Raw genomic sequence first — 16,102 nt, forward strand, 5'->3', positions numbered from 1 at the left:
CCACACACAATGATGTACAATGATGCAATGACCGGCTCATGCAAAGCTTTGTTAAAAGCTCACACAAAGCTACTGCATTTTTTGACCGCACTTTAGGAACAAAAATGGGAGCTCTCTCGGGAGGTACTTAAAAGATCTTACACCTAATAATACAAAGATGCATACATAACTTCTAAAAGGCAGATTCAGGAAAAATAAGTAAGAAACACTTTATAAAAAATATTTTTATATTTTTCTCTTTTTTTTGACCGATAACGATTTAGAATGGTGGGGCCAGATGCCCTTTAAGACTGAAGACATTTTCAGTGCTATAAACACTGGCTATTTCTGCTTCCAGCAGAAAACACAGCAGCGCTAGGTAAAGATAATATCTCCCATATGAAGGCAGCAATCAATTTAATCCTTTTCCTGATGTGCTGGAGCTTCCTTTATTGACTGGATAATCATTTTCAAACCGCAATAATCACTGCTATTCTTAGAGTCTATCAAGACACTTTACATTTATACCAAGCGACAGTGTAGGTAGTTGGCTTTCCCCTACCAGTAAAACAGGGGGGTAAATATGCAACCATTTTCAGTAATGATTTCACTCATGCTGCGATTTATACAATCAAGCTATTCAAACTTATACATTTCTGGAAGTCAAGTGGACTATACCTGCAAGCCCCTGACTGAGAGACTTCTTCAGCCTGTACTTTTCAAGCTTGCATCCTGCCAGGTTAACCAGCTGTGCCCACACAGACAGCATCGAATCAGTGAATGGCAAGTTGTTCACACAAAATGGCACTACGGGCAGCTAAAAACATTAAAGAAGAAAATGAAGGGAACTTTGCAAATTGCACGCAGTATAACAGTAGTACATAAATAGTATATATTAAAGTCCTTCACACCTGCATCTAAAAAAAAAAAAAAAAAAAAACACACCAAATACGTTTCTGGAACACTTTGTGCAGGCGAGAAAACAATGCAAATTTAATGTTTAAGCAAGTGAACTTACCGGCGTAAGTTGATTTAAGGGACAAACGCGGCTAGTGCACATGTCATGAAACTGGACAGTGATTTTTCCTTTTGGTGTTATTCTGGTTACAGTGCCCTCTCCAAACTCATCATGTACCACCTGGCCCCCAAGACGTAATCGGCTGTCTATTCCACCGATAACAGCCAGCACTGCCATTAAGCTGCCCACTTCTGGATTTTCAGAGTCAGGGAAGTAATCTTCCAATGCAGCCTGCTGAGTAATAACCGTGGCAAAAAAAAAAAAAATCAGCAGTAATGTAACTGAATATTTTATTTTTTTAAAGAAAATGAATAATAAGCACTAGTTGCATCTACACTGATCATATAACAAACGTTGCATTTTCAGTAACTAACTCTTCCTGTAGAAGTCCCCGTGTTCTAACAGTCATGCAAATATGGAGAAATGTAATTCCTTTTCAACATAGCACAGCTAATAAACAGCAAAGACACAGCCCTCCTTTAACAGACTCCCAAATAATAGGGTAGACCTTTTAACAATAAAGTTCTTTGTTCACTTAAAGTGGTTCTAAAGCCTTAAGGTTTTTTTTACCTTCATGCATTCTGAAGGTAAAAAAAAAAAAAAAATATTATATATATATATATATATATATATATATATATATATATATATATATATATATATATATATATATATATATATATCTCTTCTGTTGGGCCGCCCCCCACCTAAGCCCAATCTCAATCAAATCAACCCCAGCAGGGTGAACAAAAACACTAACACACGATCTCAACCCCAACTACAACCGTTGGTTACGACCAGTTCAACAGTTTCTGTTGAACCGGCCAATATTTCGGTCCCATGTATACCAGACTTCAATGAATCTGCAGGTGTTCATTTTGCGAGTAGCAAACCCCATTGAGCTCTATGGCAGAAAACCCAGATACTAAACTCTGGCCATTTTCAAGGATAAAATAACAAAATGCAGCACTATCACTTTAAAAATGAATAAAAAAAACAAACAAAAAAAAAAAAAAAAAAAAACACACTTATCACATACTACCACCTCATTTGGAAAAGTGCTTATATAAAACAAAAAAAATACAAATAATGAGTCCTTATAGTGGAATCCATAAGGGCGATACTGGGAGGTGAGACATGAATAGGGAGAATCCTCCACCGTCGCCAACACTCCAAAAACACAACCTCTTACCATAAGGATTTGACTACCTGACTGAGTGGTCAAATATCACAGTTATAGTGCGCCAGAAAAGTGATCAAAATTTTTTCCAGTAGACTACTCCTGGATCCAGCAATAAGGCAGTCAAAATTTCTCCCAAATCAGCATTAAGTTAAAGAGAACAAGGCGATCTCATAGTGTAGTATGACCCCTTGTGAGAGGGGTGAGTCGCTACAGATGGGCAAAGCGCTGGATGGCATGAATACTATAAGTGTAGGGGCAGGTGAAGGGGGCAATACAGGTACTGGAACATTTTTAACCTTAAAGTGATTGTAAAGTTTGTTATTTTTAACAAAATAAAAAAAAACGAGACATGTTATACTTACCTGCTCTGTACAAGAATTTTGCAGAGCACCCCCAATCTTTCTCTTCTCGGGCCCCTCTTCAGTGCCCCTGGCCCCTCCCTTCTGTTGAGTGCCCCCAGAGCGAGCAGCTGGCTATGGGCTGGGAAACGTATGGGTGCCGCTCAGGCTCGGTAGAGAGGGGGTATGTAGACTGTATCTGCAACTGCTGCTAGAGTGCTGACAGGGGGGATGGAGCTCGCCCTGCCTCCTGCAAAATTCAAAGGAAAAAGAGCCCCCCCCCTCCCCCAGGGCTTGTGCTAGACTATTTTGCGCCCTAGGCAAAACAGTTACTTGCACCCAAGCCCCCCCCAAAAAAAACTATACACATTTCCCCCCTTTCTGCACATAATGCCACTCCTTTAACCATACACTCCCCTTCCTGGATACACTGCCCCCCCCCTTTTAACTCTACATCCCCTTCCCGCATAAACTGCCCCCCTTACTGCGCACACTACCCTGTATAGCCTATACCCCCCTGTGATGTGTGTTGCCCCCTCATTGAACTGACCTGAGCTGCCGGACACAGTAAGCAGCACATGGCTGGATTACCTGGTCTGTCCATCCCTGCTCAATCCTGCTGCCAACTAGGTTACTACTTCCACAGTTCCACCTGGCAGCAGAGTTCGTATGATGGCTCTCGAGGTGACATCCACCAGGTATGAAGAGGTGACAGGAGAGGAATGTGGCAATGGCTGTGCCCTAGGTGGCAGTGTGCCACCAGCATTGGGGGGCATGGCCTAGTCGGTGTCCAAGCTGAGGTTGCCACTCCATTACCCTCTCTAGGATACTATAGATGTGCGACTTTCAGGGGCTACCCTCCTTTTTCAGTTTGCTATGGGGGCACACGAGCCGAGAAGCAGCTCCCTGTGTCCATTCAGACACAGAATTGCAACCCTGCCACGGCCCCTTTCGCTCACTGACTTTGATTGACAGCAACATGAGCTCATGGCACCACAAAGCTGAATCAGCCAATGAGGAGGGGAGTCCTCGGCAGCCAAGACACTCCTGCAATATTGCTAGATCTAGATCTAGAGGGGCCCAGGTAAGTATTAGGGGGGTTGAGGCTTTAGAATCACGGTAAGCTAAAGCCCTCAACCGTATACAAATTGTCCTGTGGCAAAACAATTAAAAGTTTTAAAGAGATTCTGAATATCCATAACCCCATTCTGTCATATCACAGGGGTTAACAGCAGATAGCAGAACATGGAGGCGTGCAATTCTACAGCCAAGGAGAGAGGCAGGCAACAGCTAAAATTTAAAAAGTCCAAAAAGGCAAAAAAAAATTAAAAATAAAAACACACCTCCATTACACTTTGTTCTCTAATAAATGATGGCAGCATGAGGAGAGGCTTTGAGGAGCAAGAGCTTTTTATTTAGCTTGCCAGTGGCTCATCATACAGGAGGTAGTGAACAGGCTGGCAACACCTCTATCTTTTTACTTCCCCAGGGACATAGGAAACACCTGCTTATAAGTAATGCTAATGTGCCCCTTTTCCTCCCCCTCCACTAATCCCACCATAAACCGCACAAACTGGCTATAAAAGGACACAGCTATCTCCAGGGCTGATTCGCAGAGCTTTTCGCTTTACAAAAATTATTTGCTCCTTGAGTTGGAGTTAAATAAAAGAAAATTACACAAATCACCTCTATATGCGCAGTGTCCTAATGCTAGCTTGGCCAAACTGCTGGCTTTGCAATTGATCCCGTTCCACTGCCTGGAATAAGCCCTTTATAAGTGAGTTTATGACTTATGTGACATCACAGTGGTAGGTACTCCGTCACTATTTTGCCCAGAAAGACTATCACCAGCAGAAGCAAACTGATGGGGCAAATTTCACAGCCAAGGGAAAGGTGAAGCAGCATTAAAATTGAATCAAAGGATAATATAGCCATAGGTTGGCCACCCATCCTCAAATTTTCCTTCAACGGTCAAACATATGAGAGTAGTCTGGCAGCACATATCCCCTGTCATACACTGGAGTGTTTGGTATATACTTTTTTAATTTTAATTACTAGCTTTAAAGAAGAAAGGCTGCAAAGAAAAAAAAAAAAAAACATTGCAAAAAAGGCTGCAGTAAATCATAAGCATTACGATGTAACAAAGGATTAAACATGGTAAAACCCTTTTAAAAGCTCTCTCATTAGCCGTACTAAGCCAGTAGAACTATAGGAAAACTCTTATATAGCTTATAACCCCTGTCAGATTTTTTCTTCTATTCAATTGTTTTCACCATCTGTGTCCCATTGGAGAGATTTAGCTTAATAGTAAGTGAGGGGAAATCTCTGCAAATTAAGGTAACCCCCAGGTCACCAGAACTAGTCTCCTCATTGGAAGATTTCCTATTACTTTTCTGGGGACAACCCAAAATTTGTGATTTTCTTTTACTTTCATTGATAATGGTAAACAGGACAAATAGAGAGGGCGAATCTCCCTAAAGGAGGCACAGACAGCAATAAAAATTGACAGTGGTTCTAATCCATCTCCACTCCACCCAAAAACTAATAAAAAATTAATAGAAAAAAGAAATAAATGTTGCCTTTAGTTATACTCTATTTCAATAAAGAGAAAGCACAGGATAGAAGAAAATTATATAAAATGCTGGAACTCATTTTAATATTGAAATCAACGTATCACACAACTTTCACTTTTGCAATATATGCTGTGTAGTAAAAAGCATTCCAAAAGTATGACTTGCAATAAAATATTTACACAACTGCCAGATGTGTATATTTTTATCTATTTGATACTATACATTTTTTTTTTTGACATTTTAAAATAACTATATGTGTCAGTCCAGCTTCCTAGAAACGTGCAAACAAGCATCTCTCTGTATTAGACATATCTTACCATGTCACTACGCTTGCCCTCAAAAACACGGGTAACGGAGGTTAGCTGGGCATTAATGTATTTGTTGATGAGGCCGTTCCACTGATTTAATGAATGAAGAGTGCGGAGAAGAGCTACAATCTCCTCTGCTAGGGTACTGCTGTGAGTTGCTGTAAGGGAGGCTTGTGGCCTTGCTTTCCTCCTCCTCAATGTGGATTCTAGAAAAATCATGCAGCATTATTGGCACTGTGAAAGGCCCATACAGTACAATTACAATTAGCAATGAAGTTACCTACTCACCTCTCAGAAGAGGGATGTCAGAGGAACATGTGCTCAGCAGGCTACCCAAAAACCCAAAGAGTTTTTCCACTAGCAGTTTCATATCTGCAGACCTCTCATTTTTGTCCCAGGAGGGGAGGACGGCTTGCAACAGTCGAACTGCCAGTATCTAGAAAACAAGAAACAAGTTAAAATTGTAGCAAGGAGAAACCAAGGATAATAATACAATAATAAAAGTCAATATTTAAAGTAAAAATAGACTTTCTTCAATTGTTCAACCAAATGAAACAGTGCAGAGCTGGGGGAAAAAACACACACAGTGCACACAGTTTTTTTTTTTCGGGAGGGTAAAAAAAAAAAAAAAAAAAAAAAAAACTTCAGCCTTTACAACCACTTTAAATACAACAACAAATTGAAGCCCGACTCCCGCTAACACTGCAGCAAATCACATTTTTGGGATAAAAGTTTTACATAAATAAATAAAAGCGAATAATTGTAAGCACCCACGTCAGTGATAAATGATTTGTCTCAACCACTTAACTCCTGTTTGCAGGGGAGCTTCTTCGGATTAAAAAAAAAAAAAAAAGAAGACGACTTACTGGCTGGATCACCAGATGAAAATATAGGGGGAACAAAAAAAAAAAAAAAAACCCCTACAAAATAAGAAAATAAAAAACCGAATGCAGCCATCACATCCAAGAATTGGTGAGCTGCAATATAATAAAGATTTGCTTTTTGGTTTTAGAGGTCTTTAAAGTATTTCTAAAGTAATAACTTTACATTTTGGAAGCAGGGGACGATTTAAAAACTCCCAACCGCTTATATTTCCTGAATTGCAAATGGACAATATATAGTATAATAAAAACCTAGCTTTTTGTAAGGACAGCTCAAATCATTTTGATTTTTTTGGCATGGTTTTCAACCACTACCATTTAAAAATACAGCATTCTATCATTTTATGTATAACGTCCTATAATCTATGAAAAAAAAAATAAAAAAAAAATCATCAAAAACCACTGGACATGAGTTGGAAATGGCAATGTCAACGAGTGAGGTGGCAAATTGAAAAGGCTGTTGCTCTTGTATTGCCTTTCATCTTTATTTTACAGCAGATACTATAGGGGAGAAAAATAATTGCTGGACTCCACATACGCATCTACTTCAAACGATTCAAATGTCATTTTTTCCTAACTCAAGTGTACAGTTACTACTACAGTACTTAATTTTTTAAGCAGCACTAAAAAAAAAAGACTAAAAAAATAAAAATAAAAAAAAGAAGAAGAAGATTTAAAAATCCTTTTTAGATCATTGTAAATTATGGAAGCCTTGGTCTCCTCCCACTTTATGATGCAAAAAGAGCCTAGAGAAATCAAAGAAATTGTGCCCAGCAGCACATATTGTGGCACCAACACCAAAAGCTTTATAATAGGCCTTTTTTAGGCCTTTAAGAACACTTTTCTAGTAATTCTTAGAAAATTTTAGGCCGTTATTATGCCCCCAAAAATGAAAACTTGCGCATAAAAAAAAAAACCAAACCAACCCCCCCAAAAAAATAAAAAAATAAAAAATGCAATTAAAGCGGAGGTCCACCCTAAAGTGGACCTTCCGCTCATTGGAACCCTCCCCCCCTCCGGTGCCACAATCGGCACCTTTCAGGGGGGAGGGGGGGGTGCAGTTACCTGGATAATCCAGGTAACTGCACCCACTTCCGGGACAGCTCTCTGCGGAAAGGGGCGTAACTTACGCCCCTTTCCGCAAGTGCCCGCCCCTTCCCGCAAGTGCCCCGCTGCCTGCTGGGAAACACACAGCTCCCAGAGGCAGCGGGGAGCGACCTTATTGCGCAGCGCAATTCGCGCATGCGCAGTAGGGGAACCGGGAAATGAAGCCGAAAGGCTCCATTTCCTGATTCCCATACCCAAGATGGCGGCGGCAGGACCCGACAGACGACCTAGCGATCGGCTTCGGGTGCCGACATCGCGGGCGCGCTGGACAGGTAAGTGTCACTATTTTAAAAGTCAGCAGCTGCAGTATTTGTAGCTGCTGGCTTTTTAAAAAAAAAAAAAACGCGGTGTCCCGGTGGACTCCCGCTTTAAAGCGAATGACCAACACAGAATTACCCTGGTCACAACCACCATTCATGACTTTTGTAGAAAAGTAGAACTGAGAGTATGAAAATACCACAGAGGGAAGGAAGGGAGTGCCAAAGGACTTCAAGTAAAGGAGTGTAGCAGTACCCCGTAGGAGCTTGCCTCTCAACCCTAAGGCCCCTTTCACACATGCGGACATTATGTCTGTATTTCATCCATCCGTTTGCGGATGAAATCCGGACATACATGCATTCCTATGGGATAGCGGGTGTCTGTGGATGAACATCCGCAGACACCCGTTATCGTCCACCTCCGCTATTGTCCAATTCTGCAGACGGAGGAAAATCCTATTTTTCTATCCGTCTGCAGAGCGGATCGGACGGACACGGACAGATGGTCCGTGCTCATCTGATCCCCCATAGAGGAGAGCGGAGAGCTGACAGGGCGGTCCCTGCACAGTGTGCCGGGACCGCCCTGTTATCCGCCGGCTCAGCGAAGACAACGGAGCGAACCCCGCTGAGCAAGCGGATCATCACTGATCCGTCCCATGTGAAAGGGGCCTTATAAATACCTCAGCCCTCTCTGGCACACTTGGCAAGAATGCAACTGCAATGACCAATGAGAAACACACACGTTATGATAAAACACAGAAATTGTCTTTACTGCAATATTTCTGTAAAATAACAAAGAGTAACAATATATAATCAAGTAATCAATTGCAGAACAATAACAGATTAAGAGCAATGTAGCTCTCAATCCTATATTCAAGCTGCTTTCAGGGGATTCCAAACCTGAGAATGTCCCCAAGAGCAGAGGCACACTTAAATGGCAAATAAAGCACAATGTGACGCTTTAAATTGAATTGGTTACCTTTGCTCAGGTTGGCTCTATGAGTCCAGACAGGAGGAGAGCAGAGGAATAGGCCCTTTGTGTCAGGCCTCTCTCTATTGTCTCCTGATACCACAGGCCCAACTTTATACACTATACAAGTCAACAGGTAATGACTTAACTTCCTTGATATATAAACTGTTCCACGCACTCAGTGCATACACAGAGCCTTGAGGATGTGTGTGCGGATCCATATGGCACTAGTTGCTTTAGTACTTTTGAGGAAAAGACTTGATGTCTTCAGCTAGCCACTTTCATTGGTGCGCTTAAACTCCTGTATAGAGGCCCCAAACACCACAACTGTCCCAGCTCATTAAGTGAAACAGGCAGGATCCTCCTCAGCAAGGACAATAATGTCTGTATACAGTGTCCCAGAAATGGATAGCCTTATCCCTTTGGCTCTACAAGTGTCAGCAAGATGACTACCAGCAACGATGTCTGAATAGTGTTCATACTCCTATCGTGCAGTGTCTCCGTTCCCTGCAGATGGGTAAAATGCCCTCTCACCCAATCCTGCGTTCTAGACCCAAACAAAAGTCCTGGAACAGCAGGCTTTCCAGCCGGTCATCCCACACTGAAACACTTCACCGTCAGTGCAGGTGCGCCTCGATATTCACTTAGAATTCCCCTCTCTCAGGCTGGTTGTTCTGACTCGCAGTGGAGGCCTGAATTGCCCGGGAAAATCATCCGAGAAACATCTCTCCTTCAGGTCTGATCTCTCTCACTGCCTCATTGAGACTGACTTTCCCTCAGGACACAAAATGGAGTCCTCAGATCCTTTTTGTGCAGAGCATCCAGGGCTTTGTAGTTTCTCCCTGTATACCAGTCGATGAGGCCGTTTTGTGAGGAAACTGCACATCCCAAAATCCATTGCAGCTCTTCCTGCAATTCAGTACAGTATCCCTGATTGGTTGCTGTAACTGTGCCTTTAATTGGCTTTCTTCCTGCCAATAGGGGCACAAGGAAGGCTACAGAATGAACAGCTCCGTGTGTCTAAGCTCATATTACATTAGACTCAGTCAGTGAAACAGGGAGAAGGAGGAGGTGAAAAAGCCCAGCCAGCTTGGTGGGGTCACGGCAGAAATGAGACACCCACTACAGGAGTTTATGGCAAGTAAAGAAAAAAAATATATTTTCTTTATCATCTATTGAGGGACATTAATTAATCTATGAGTATGGGGTACAAAAAAAAAGTGTAAAAATAAATATATATATAAAAAATATAAAAAAAATATGCCCCGCCCCCCGGTGTAGTTCCATCGTTGATCACAATGCCCACCATTACCACCAGCACGAAAAAAAAAAAGCTCTGCACCCACAGAAGGCTCCTGCCGAATGACAGTTCTTAAATAATTTAGGTGTGGGGCCACCCAATGACGTCAATGTGACCACACCCCTTTGTCATGCCATTGCCCAGATTAAGATCCCACCCCAAAGTACCGCCCATATCGAGGGCATGTGGCCTGGTGTGGTTCATGAGGGATGACCTCGCTAGTTTAACAAGGAGGAATACAATAAAAAAAAAAAAGAAAAGAATAAAGCTGCGCTTAAAAAGACATGAAAATCATATACAATGACTATATGAAAAATAAATCCTGATATGAAGCTCCACCATATATCACTCATTAAAGCATTGACAAAAAATAGCATAAACAGTGATTAAATACTAAAAAAAGACAGTGAATGAAATAATCAGATGAATGTGATTAAAAATATATATTTTGAAAAAGGCGTGATTAAAGATGATCACATGAGTGACATCCTAGGAATAAAGTCAATCCAAGGAGATTTTTGTGTTCCTTGTTTTCCTTTAACAAGGGGGTCCTCCCATTCCTGGCCTGCATGCTCAGATAAGGGAGTGGTCCCCTCCCTTTCCTATGCAATTTTTCTCATTTTTGGAATTATGCCACACACTTTACTTTTGATTGGACCCAACCATCAGGTATACTGAAATCATCATAAATCACAATGAAAGCCCAATCACGTTTAAATCCGACCACTTTGAAGTCACATTCAGTGTGAACCAGGACTAAATAAAAAGGTGTCCTGCTGGAGCTAAGCTCCGTAACACAAATGTGAAAGTCAAAGCCTGCTTCAGAACAAGTGTTTCAGCAGAAGTGCATGCCACCTACTGGTGGATAAAAGCAAAACATTGGATGAACATTATTTGCTCGTTTTTACTGCATACAAGTGATTAGCTGATGATAAAACAAACTAAATACCTGTCTTTGTAATGTGGCAGCTGTGAAGGATTCTGGTCCCTCCACAATCTTCATCAACAAGGATATCCATTGAGACATACTTAATGTACTGCACATTTGTGGCATGAGAGCAATGCTGCGGATGAATCCCAGTGTGCACCAGCTCCTATTTTGCTCTTTATAGACAAGTTTATTTGAACACGCCACTGGAAAAAACATAGGATGATGAAAGAAAATTATTATTTAAAATATTATTCAGTTACATTAGAACCACCATTAAAAAATTCTGTATTGCTTTTGCGGTTATAAACTCATAGCAGCTGAACTGCAATTGGGTGCACACCAGACCAAATTTATAAAAAGGAAAATTTGAATATCCTTTAAAAGTTCTTGTAAAAGTTTTTTTTTTTTTTTTTTCTCTTTAATGTAAGATAACAAAATATATCATATTTATCTGCGCTGTGCAGTGGTTTGGCACAGAACAGCCACGATCCTCCTCTTCTCGGTTTGCTGCCGGTGCTCCTGGCTCTACCACAAACCCCCCCAGCGAGTGCCCCCCCCATGGAAAGCAGGCCCACGCCCAGGTATTGACACTAAAATCGGGGCTCAGCCCCACTCCCGCATAAGATTTGATTAACAGGTACGGGAGCGTATGGCTCCTGCTACCATCAATCAGCCCAGTCAGAAAGGACAGAGCTTGGAGATTCCCTGCTCTTGTGCACATCACTGTATCAAGATCAGGCTCAGGTAAGTAATAAGTAATCCTGACAGGGGACATGCACACAGATAATCATGGCCATCACTCCAGCCCTTATCAGTGCAGGAGAAAAATTACTTGTTTCCAAAATAATTTAAGCGAAACTAAGAACGTTTTTTTTTCAAAAGGTTTTTTTTTTTTTGTTTAGCAAAAAACAAAAAACCTAGTGCTAATTAAATATCACCAAAAAAAAAAAAAAAAAAGCGGCATCTGTCTCAAAAATAAAAATAAATAAATTTCGTATGGGTACAGTGTTGCATGATTGCACAATTGTCAAAGTGAGACAGCGCTGAAAGCTGAGAATTGGCCTGATCAGGAAGGGGGTACAAGTGCCCAGTAAGCAAGTGGTTATGGTAAAAAAAACGTTATGGCTTTAGAACTTCTAGTTATGTCCCTGCAAATATCTTCCCTCACCTGTTTTATCCATGGTGCCACTTTGGACCAACATGCGCAGTAATCCACACAAAGTTTTGGTTGCTTCACATTGCATAACCTCAGCATTGATCCCAGCTGAGAGACACAAGTTCTGTAGAAGGTTTACAGTACTCATCAACATCATAGATGTAGGGTGGAGATTCTTGTCTGCTTGCTCTCCTTCTGAAAGGCACAATGAAAAACATGAATGATACAAACTACTCACATTGGGTCAGGCAAAATAAAAGCAGATAAACCGAAGGTAACCTGAATCATCTTCAGTGTCAGAGTCATCTGCCATGGGCTGGGTAGCAGGTGGAGGTTCTGTCAGCTTCAGATCATACTTCCCTTCTTTGCCCATTCTGTACGAATTGGTGCTTCCTGTATCCCACTGAACTCTAATCCAACCATCTTCTCCAAGTTCTCCAATGACACGACCTAGCCCAGGCGGTGGGCCATCCTTGGAGAAAAATAAAAATCAAGAAGCTAAAGCTGGATAGTAAACACAGAAATCCAATAGATTACAAACTGACTAAAAAGCAAGCAAACGCTTACAAAGTTAGTTCCATTTACTAAATATAGAAAAAAAAAAGGAGTTGGGGAAATAAAGGGCCATGACTGTATTTCAAGTACTCCAGAATAATTACCATGAATGCTATGAGAGACAGAGAGGGTGGGGATAGGTGAAGTTCTGCAGTCCAGCAAAAAGGAGCCAACAATGCTGCTGCTTGGGATTTCAGTGTAGCAGAGGCAGCCTGGCCAGCCAACAACAGGATTAAAGTGGTTTTAAACCCCTACATATACCCAGTGAAATAACCAGCCTCTGGTGATGCACAGAGATGAAACAACTAACTCCATCTACATAAGTTGTATCTCTATCTGCAGCCTTCTCTCCTCTACATCCGTTGAAAAGTGCTAAATTTACACAGTATTTCTAAGCTTCCAAAGGCAGCGGGTGGGGATCTGATTTCACACACTGCATACTACAGAGCAGAGAGCCGACTGTATTCTGAGGCCTAAGTGTAGGGAATGGACAAACCCCCTTCTACACAGCCTCACAGGGTAACATGCACAGCCGAGACTGTCAAGTATAGGATGTGTGCTGGAGCCCCACTGTTACCAGTAATTGCTTGGAGTAAGGATAACCTGTCAGCTATGCATATAGCAAAGGAGCGAGACATCAGACAGAAACGCATGCATGTGCTCCATCGCCCTCTTCCCCACCGATTCCTGCTATCCACCTGCTCTGTTCAGATCTGTCTGCTGAACCTCTGGTGATCAGAAACTGAGTCCGCCACGCGAGAAAGGGGCCTAAATGTTTACTCTAAATTTAAATTAACCCAAATAAGAGCACGTAGCTTGAGCAATGCTAATAGTTTATTAAAAGAGAAACAAACATACTTGGTCTCCCCACTTCCAGTCAACTCCTCTCATCACCCTGGTTCCAATTTTCATCATGGCAGCTAGCTCAGGTCCGGAGGCAGGCAGCTGCACTGGTGTCGTTTCCTTTCTAGACTCTTCCAATACAGTGGCAGATGCTCCCAGTATACATGTATTTGATTCTTCTTCAATGTTGTCAGAACTCGGACCTGAGTAATTAGTTTATAGAATGCATCATGACTTTTTTTTAGTAATTTAGCATATACATTATGTAATTTTAATTTACATAAAAACTTTGTTCTACATTTAGTACAAAGAACCCAACGCTCAATATACTTTCACAAAATTCTTCCTGGCCAAATAAGCCTCCATGAAAAAGGGCGGAATAATTTATTATTAACACATGGAAGACTTAACTGGCTATAAAGAACATCTTGCTGTTTAACACATAGGTTTATATACATAAACATCCGATACACTACTATTGCCTACCAATAAGTCGCATGATGGTTTGAGTCAAGGCCAGCATGCCAGAGTTGAGAAGCAGATTAAGGCTATTGGCTCCATGTTGCCGAGTCAGCATGTTTAACATTACCAGCATAAACCTGGCTTGTGGTATGGTGCCTAGACTTGGTCCTGAAGGATTTTCATTGGTGATTGCCTGTAGGGGGACAGGCTGAACTCCTAAGGTGACAAAACAGGAGTTTAACTTTTTTTCCTGAAAATTACCGCTTACAACAAAAGCCACACTCCCGCCAAGGTACATACCTATTTCTTTAAATCTACTGGAGGCATCAAGCAATATATTTCTGATATTCTGAATAGCCCAAGCATATAGTTTACCATACGTCACCTCCAGTAACATTCGGTTAAAAGGTGGAATGAGGTCAACATCCTTCAGGCAGTCTGTCAAAGGCTCACTACAACATATGAAGCAATTATAATCTAGAAAAAACACAAAATATCTGCAGTACATAATAATACGAACTGAAAACGACAATGTACCTGAGATTGGTTCCCTCCGGAACTAGTCTCTGCCAGCCACAAAACATTGCATACTGTACAGATGGAAGAAGAAAGGTTTTTGCAGCCAGTTTTAACATGGTGTCAATTCCTTCTAGACGAACCTCCGCTCTCTCCAGCTGTGAGCAAATAAAACAAATCATTTAAAATTAAGTATTTTACACAATTGTTAATAGAATGGCACAAGAAGGAAAGTCATGATGTACGTTTTTTTGGTGGCTTTATACTCAAAAAGTGAAAATTTGCATGTCACAGGGAATACAGTTGTGCTCAAAAGTTTGTATCCCCTTGGAGAATTGGTAGTATACAGGATGTACCATTTTTAAAGAAAACATGAGTAAGCAGTCAAAACATTTCTTATGATATTCCTATTCTGTAACTGTAGGTCATAACAGAATGGCACAATCATAAAACAAAACATGGCAACGTGTAAAGAGATCAAATGACTTCTGTTCAAAAGCTGCATCCCCTTAGTTCTTAATACTAACATCAATGACAGCGTGCAGTCTTTTGTAATAGTTGTCTATGAGGCCCAGAATTCTTGCAGGTGGTATAGCTGCCCATTCTTCTTGGCAAAATGCATTCAGGTCAGGCTAAGTCTTTTGTCGTCTTGCATGAACTGCAAGTTTGAGAGCTCCCCAGAGTGGTTTGATAATATTAAGGTCAGGAGACTGATGACCATTCCAGAACACTCACCCTTTTCTGCTGTAACCACTAGAGGGTCTACTTGGCCTTGTGCTTAGTGTTACTGTCGTGATGGAAAAATCAGAGCATCCCATGTGCAACTTTCATGCAGTAGAAGGCAAATTGTCTGCCAGTATTTTCTGATAACATGTTGCATTCCTTGTGCCACCACTTTTCACAAGATTCCCTGTGGCTTTAGCGCTCACAGATCACAAAACATCAGTGAGCCACAACCAAGCTTCCCAGTGGCAATGGTATTCTTGTAGCTATAGACCTTGCTGACCCCTCTTCAAACATAGCGTGGTACTGGAAGTCATGGGAGGCTACCAGCTGACCCAGGGAGGAGGTGTAGATTGTAAATAGGAGAGGTCCAAGAATAGAACCTTGGGGGACCCCAACAGAGAAAGGAAGAGGAGAGGAGGAAGTAGAATTGTAAGAAACGTTAAAAGTTCGGCTGGATAAGTAGAAAGAGAACCAGTGAAGAGTACAGTCACAGAGACCAAAGGCGTGGACTTTTTTTTGAGGAGGAACAGAATAAGATTTTGCCCCGACTTTAATATAGTCCAACTTGTCCTTTGAACAATCAAAACAATCCCAGTGTGACAAATTCCTTTTATTGCTGCTGTAGCCACCATGTCAACATCACAAGTCAGATGGTTAGGACAAGAATCCAACTTCAATGATATCCAACCAAAGTAGTGCAGGATCCTTTTCTAAAAGTTGGGCTGACTTGTGTCGAACCAGTTAAGACGGCTCTCATCAGGAACCATTGATCTGTACATGTCATGCAACATGTGTGCCCAAAGTCAGAGCGTATGTCGCAACAGTGTGTACAGGGCCTCAAAAAGGAGCCAAACAACTGCGATAATGAATGGCTTTATATGATCCTTAAATAAAAGACAGTTCTTTGGCATGATCAGTCATAGTTTCAATATCAAAAGCCAAAATTTCATGATTTCTGCCAGGGTATGCAAACTTTTGAGCACAGCTGTCTTAAAAAGG

General features: G+C 41.4%; 1 protein-coding gene across 8 annotated transcripts in view; it reads right to left on the minus strand.

Moving 5' to 3' along the window:
- HERC2 (HECT and RLD domain containing E3 ubiquitin protein ligase 2) overlaps positions 1-16,102 on the minus strand; it is a 232,709-nt gene that overhangs the window by 117,769 nt on the left and 98,838 nt on the right. For 6 of the 8 annotated variants that reach the window (XM_077482784.1, XM_077482781.1, XM_077482783.1 and 3 more), the window contains exons 33-43: positions 14,399-14,535; positions 14,162-14,313; positions 13,886-14,077; positions 13,415-13,602; positions 12,281-12,473; positions 12,014-12,196; positions 10,864-11,048; positions 5,688-5,835; positions 5,409-5,605; positions 998-1,231; positions 658-796 (exon numbers count right to left, since the gene is read on the minus strand). In XM_077482784.1, the coding sequence (XP_077338910.1) occupies positions 658-796; positions 998-1,231; positions 5,409-5,605; positions 5,688-5,835; positions 10,864-11,048; positions 12,014-12,196; positions 12,281-12,473; positions 13,415-13,602; positions 13,886-14,077; positions 14,162-14,313; positions 14,399-14,535 (1,948 nt within the window). The remainder of the gene's footprint in view (positions 1-657; positions 797-997; positions 1,232-5,408; positions 5,606-5,687; positions 5,836-10,863; positions 11,049-12,013; positions 12,197-12,280; positions 12,474-13,414; positions 13,603-13,885; positions 14,078-14,161; positions 14,314-14,398; positions 14,536-16,102) is intronic. The other 2 variants (XM_077482785.1, XM_077482780.1) reach the window with 1 other exon arrangement.

This window comes from Lithobates pipiens, unplaced genomic scaffold (assembly GCF_037356315.1).
Source record: "Lithobates pipiens isolate NorthernLeopardFrog02 unplaced genomic scaffold, aLitPip1_a1.2 Scaffold_16, whole genome shotgun sequence".
NCBI classification, from domain to species: Eukaryota; Metazoa; Chordata; class Amphibia; order Anura; family Ranidae; genus Lithobates; species Lithobates pipiens.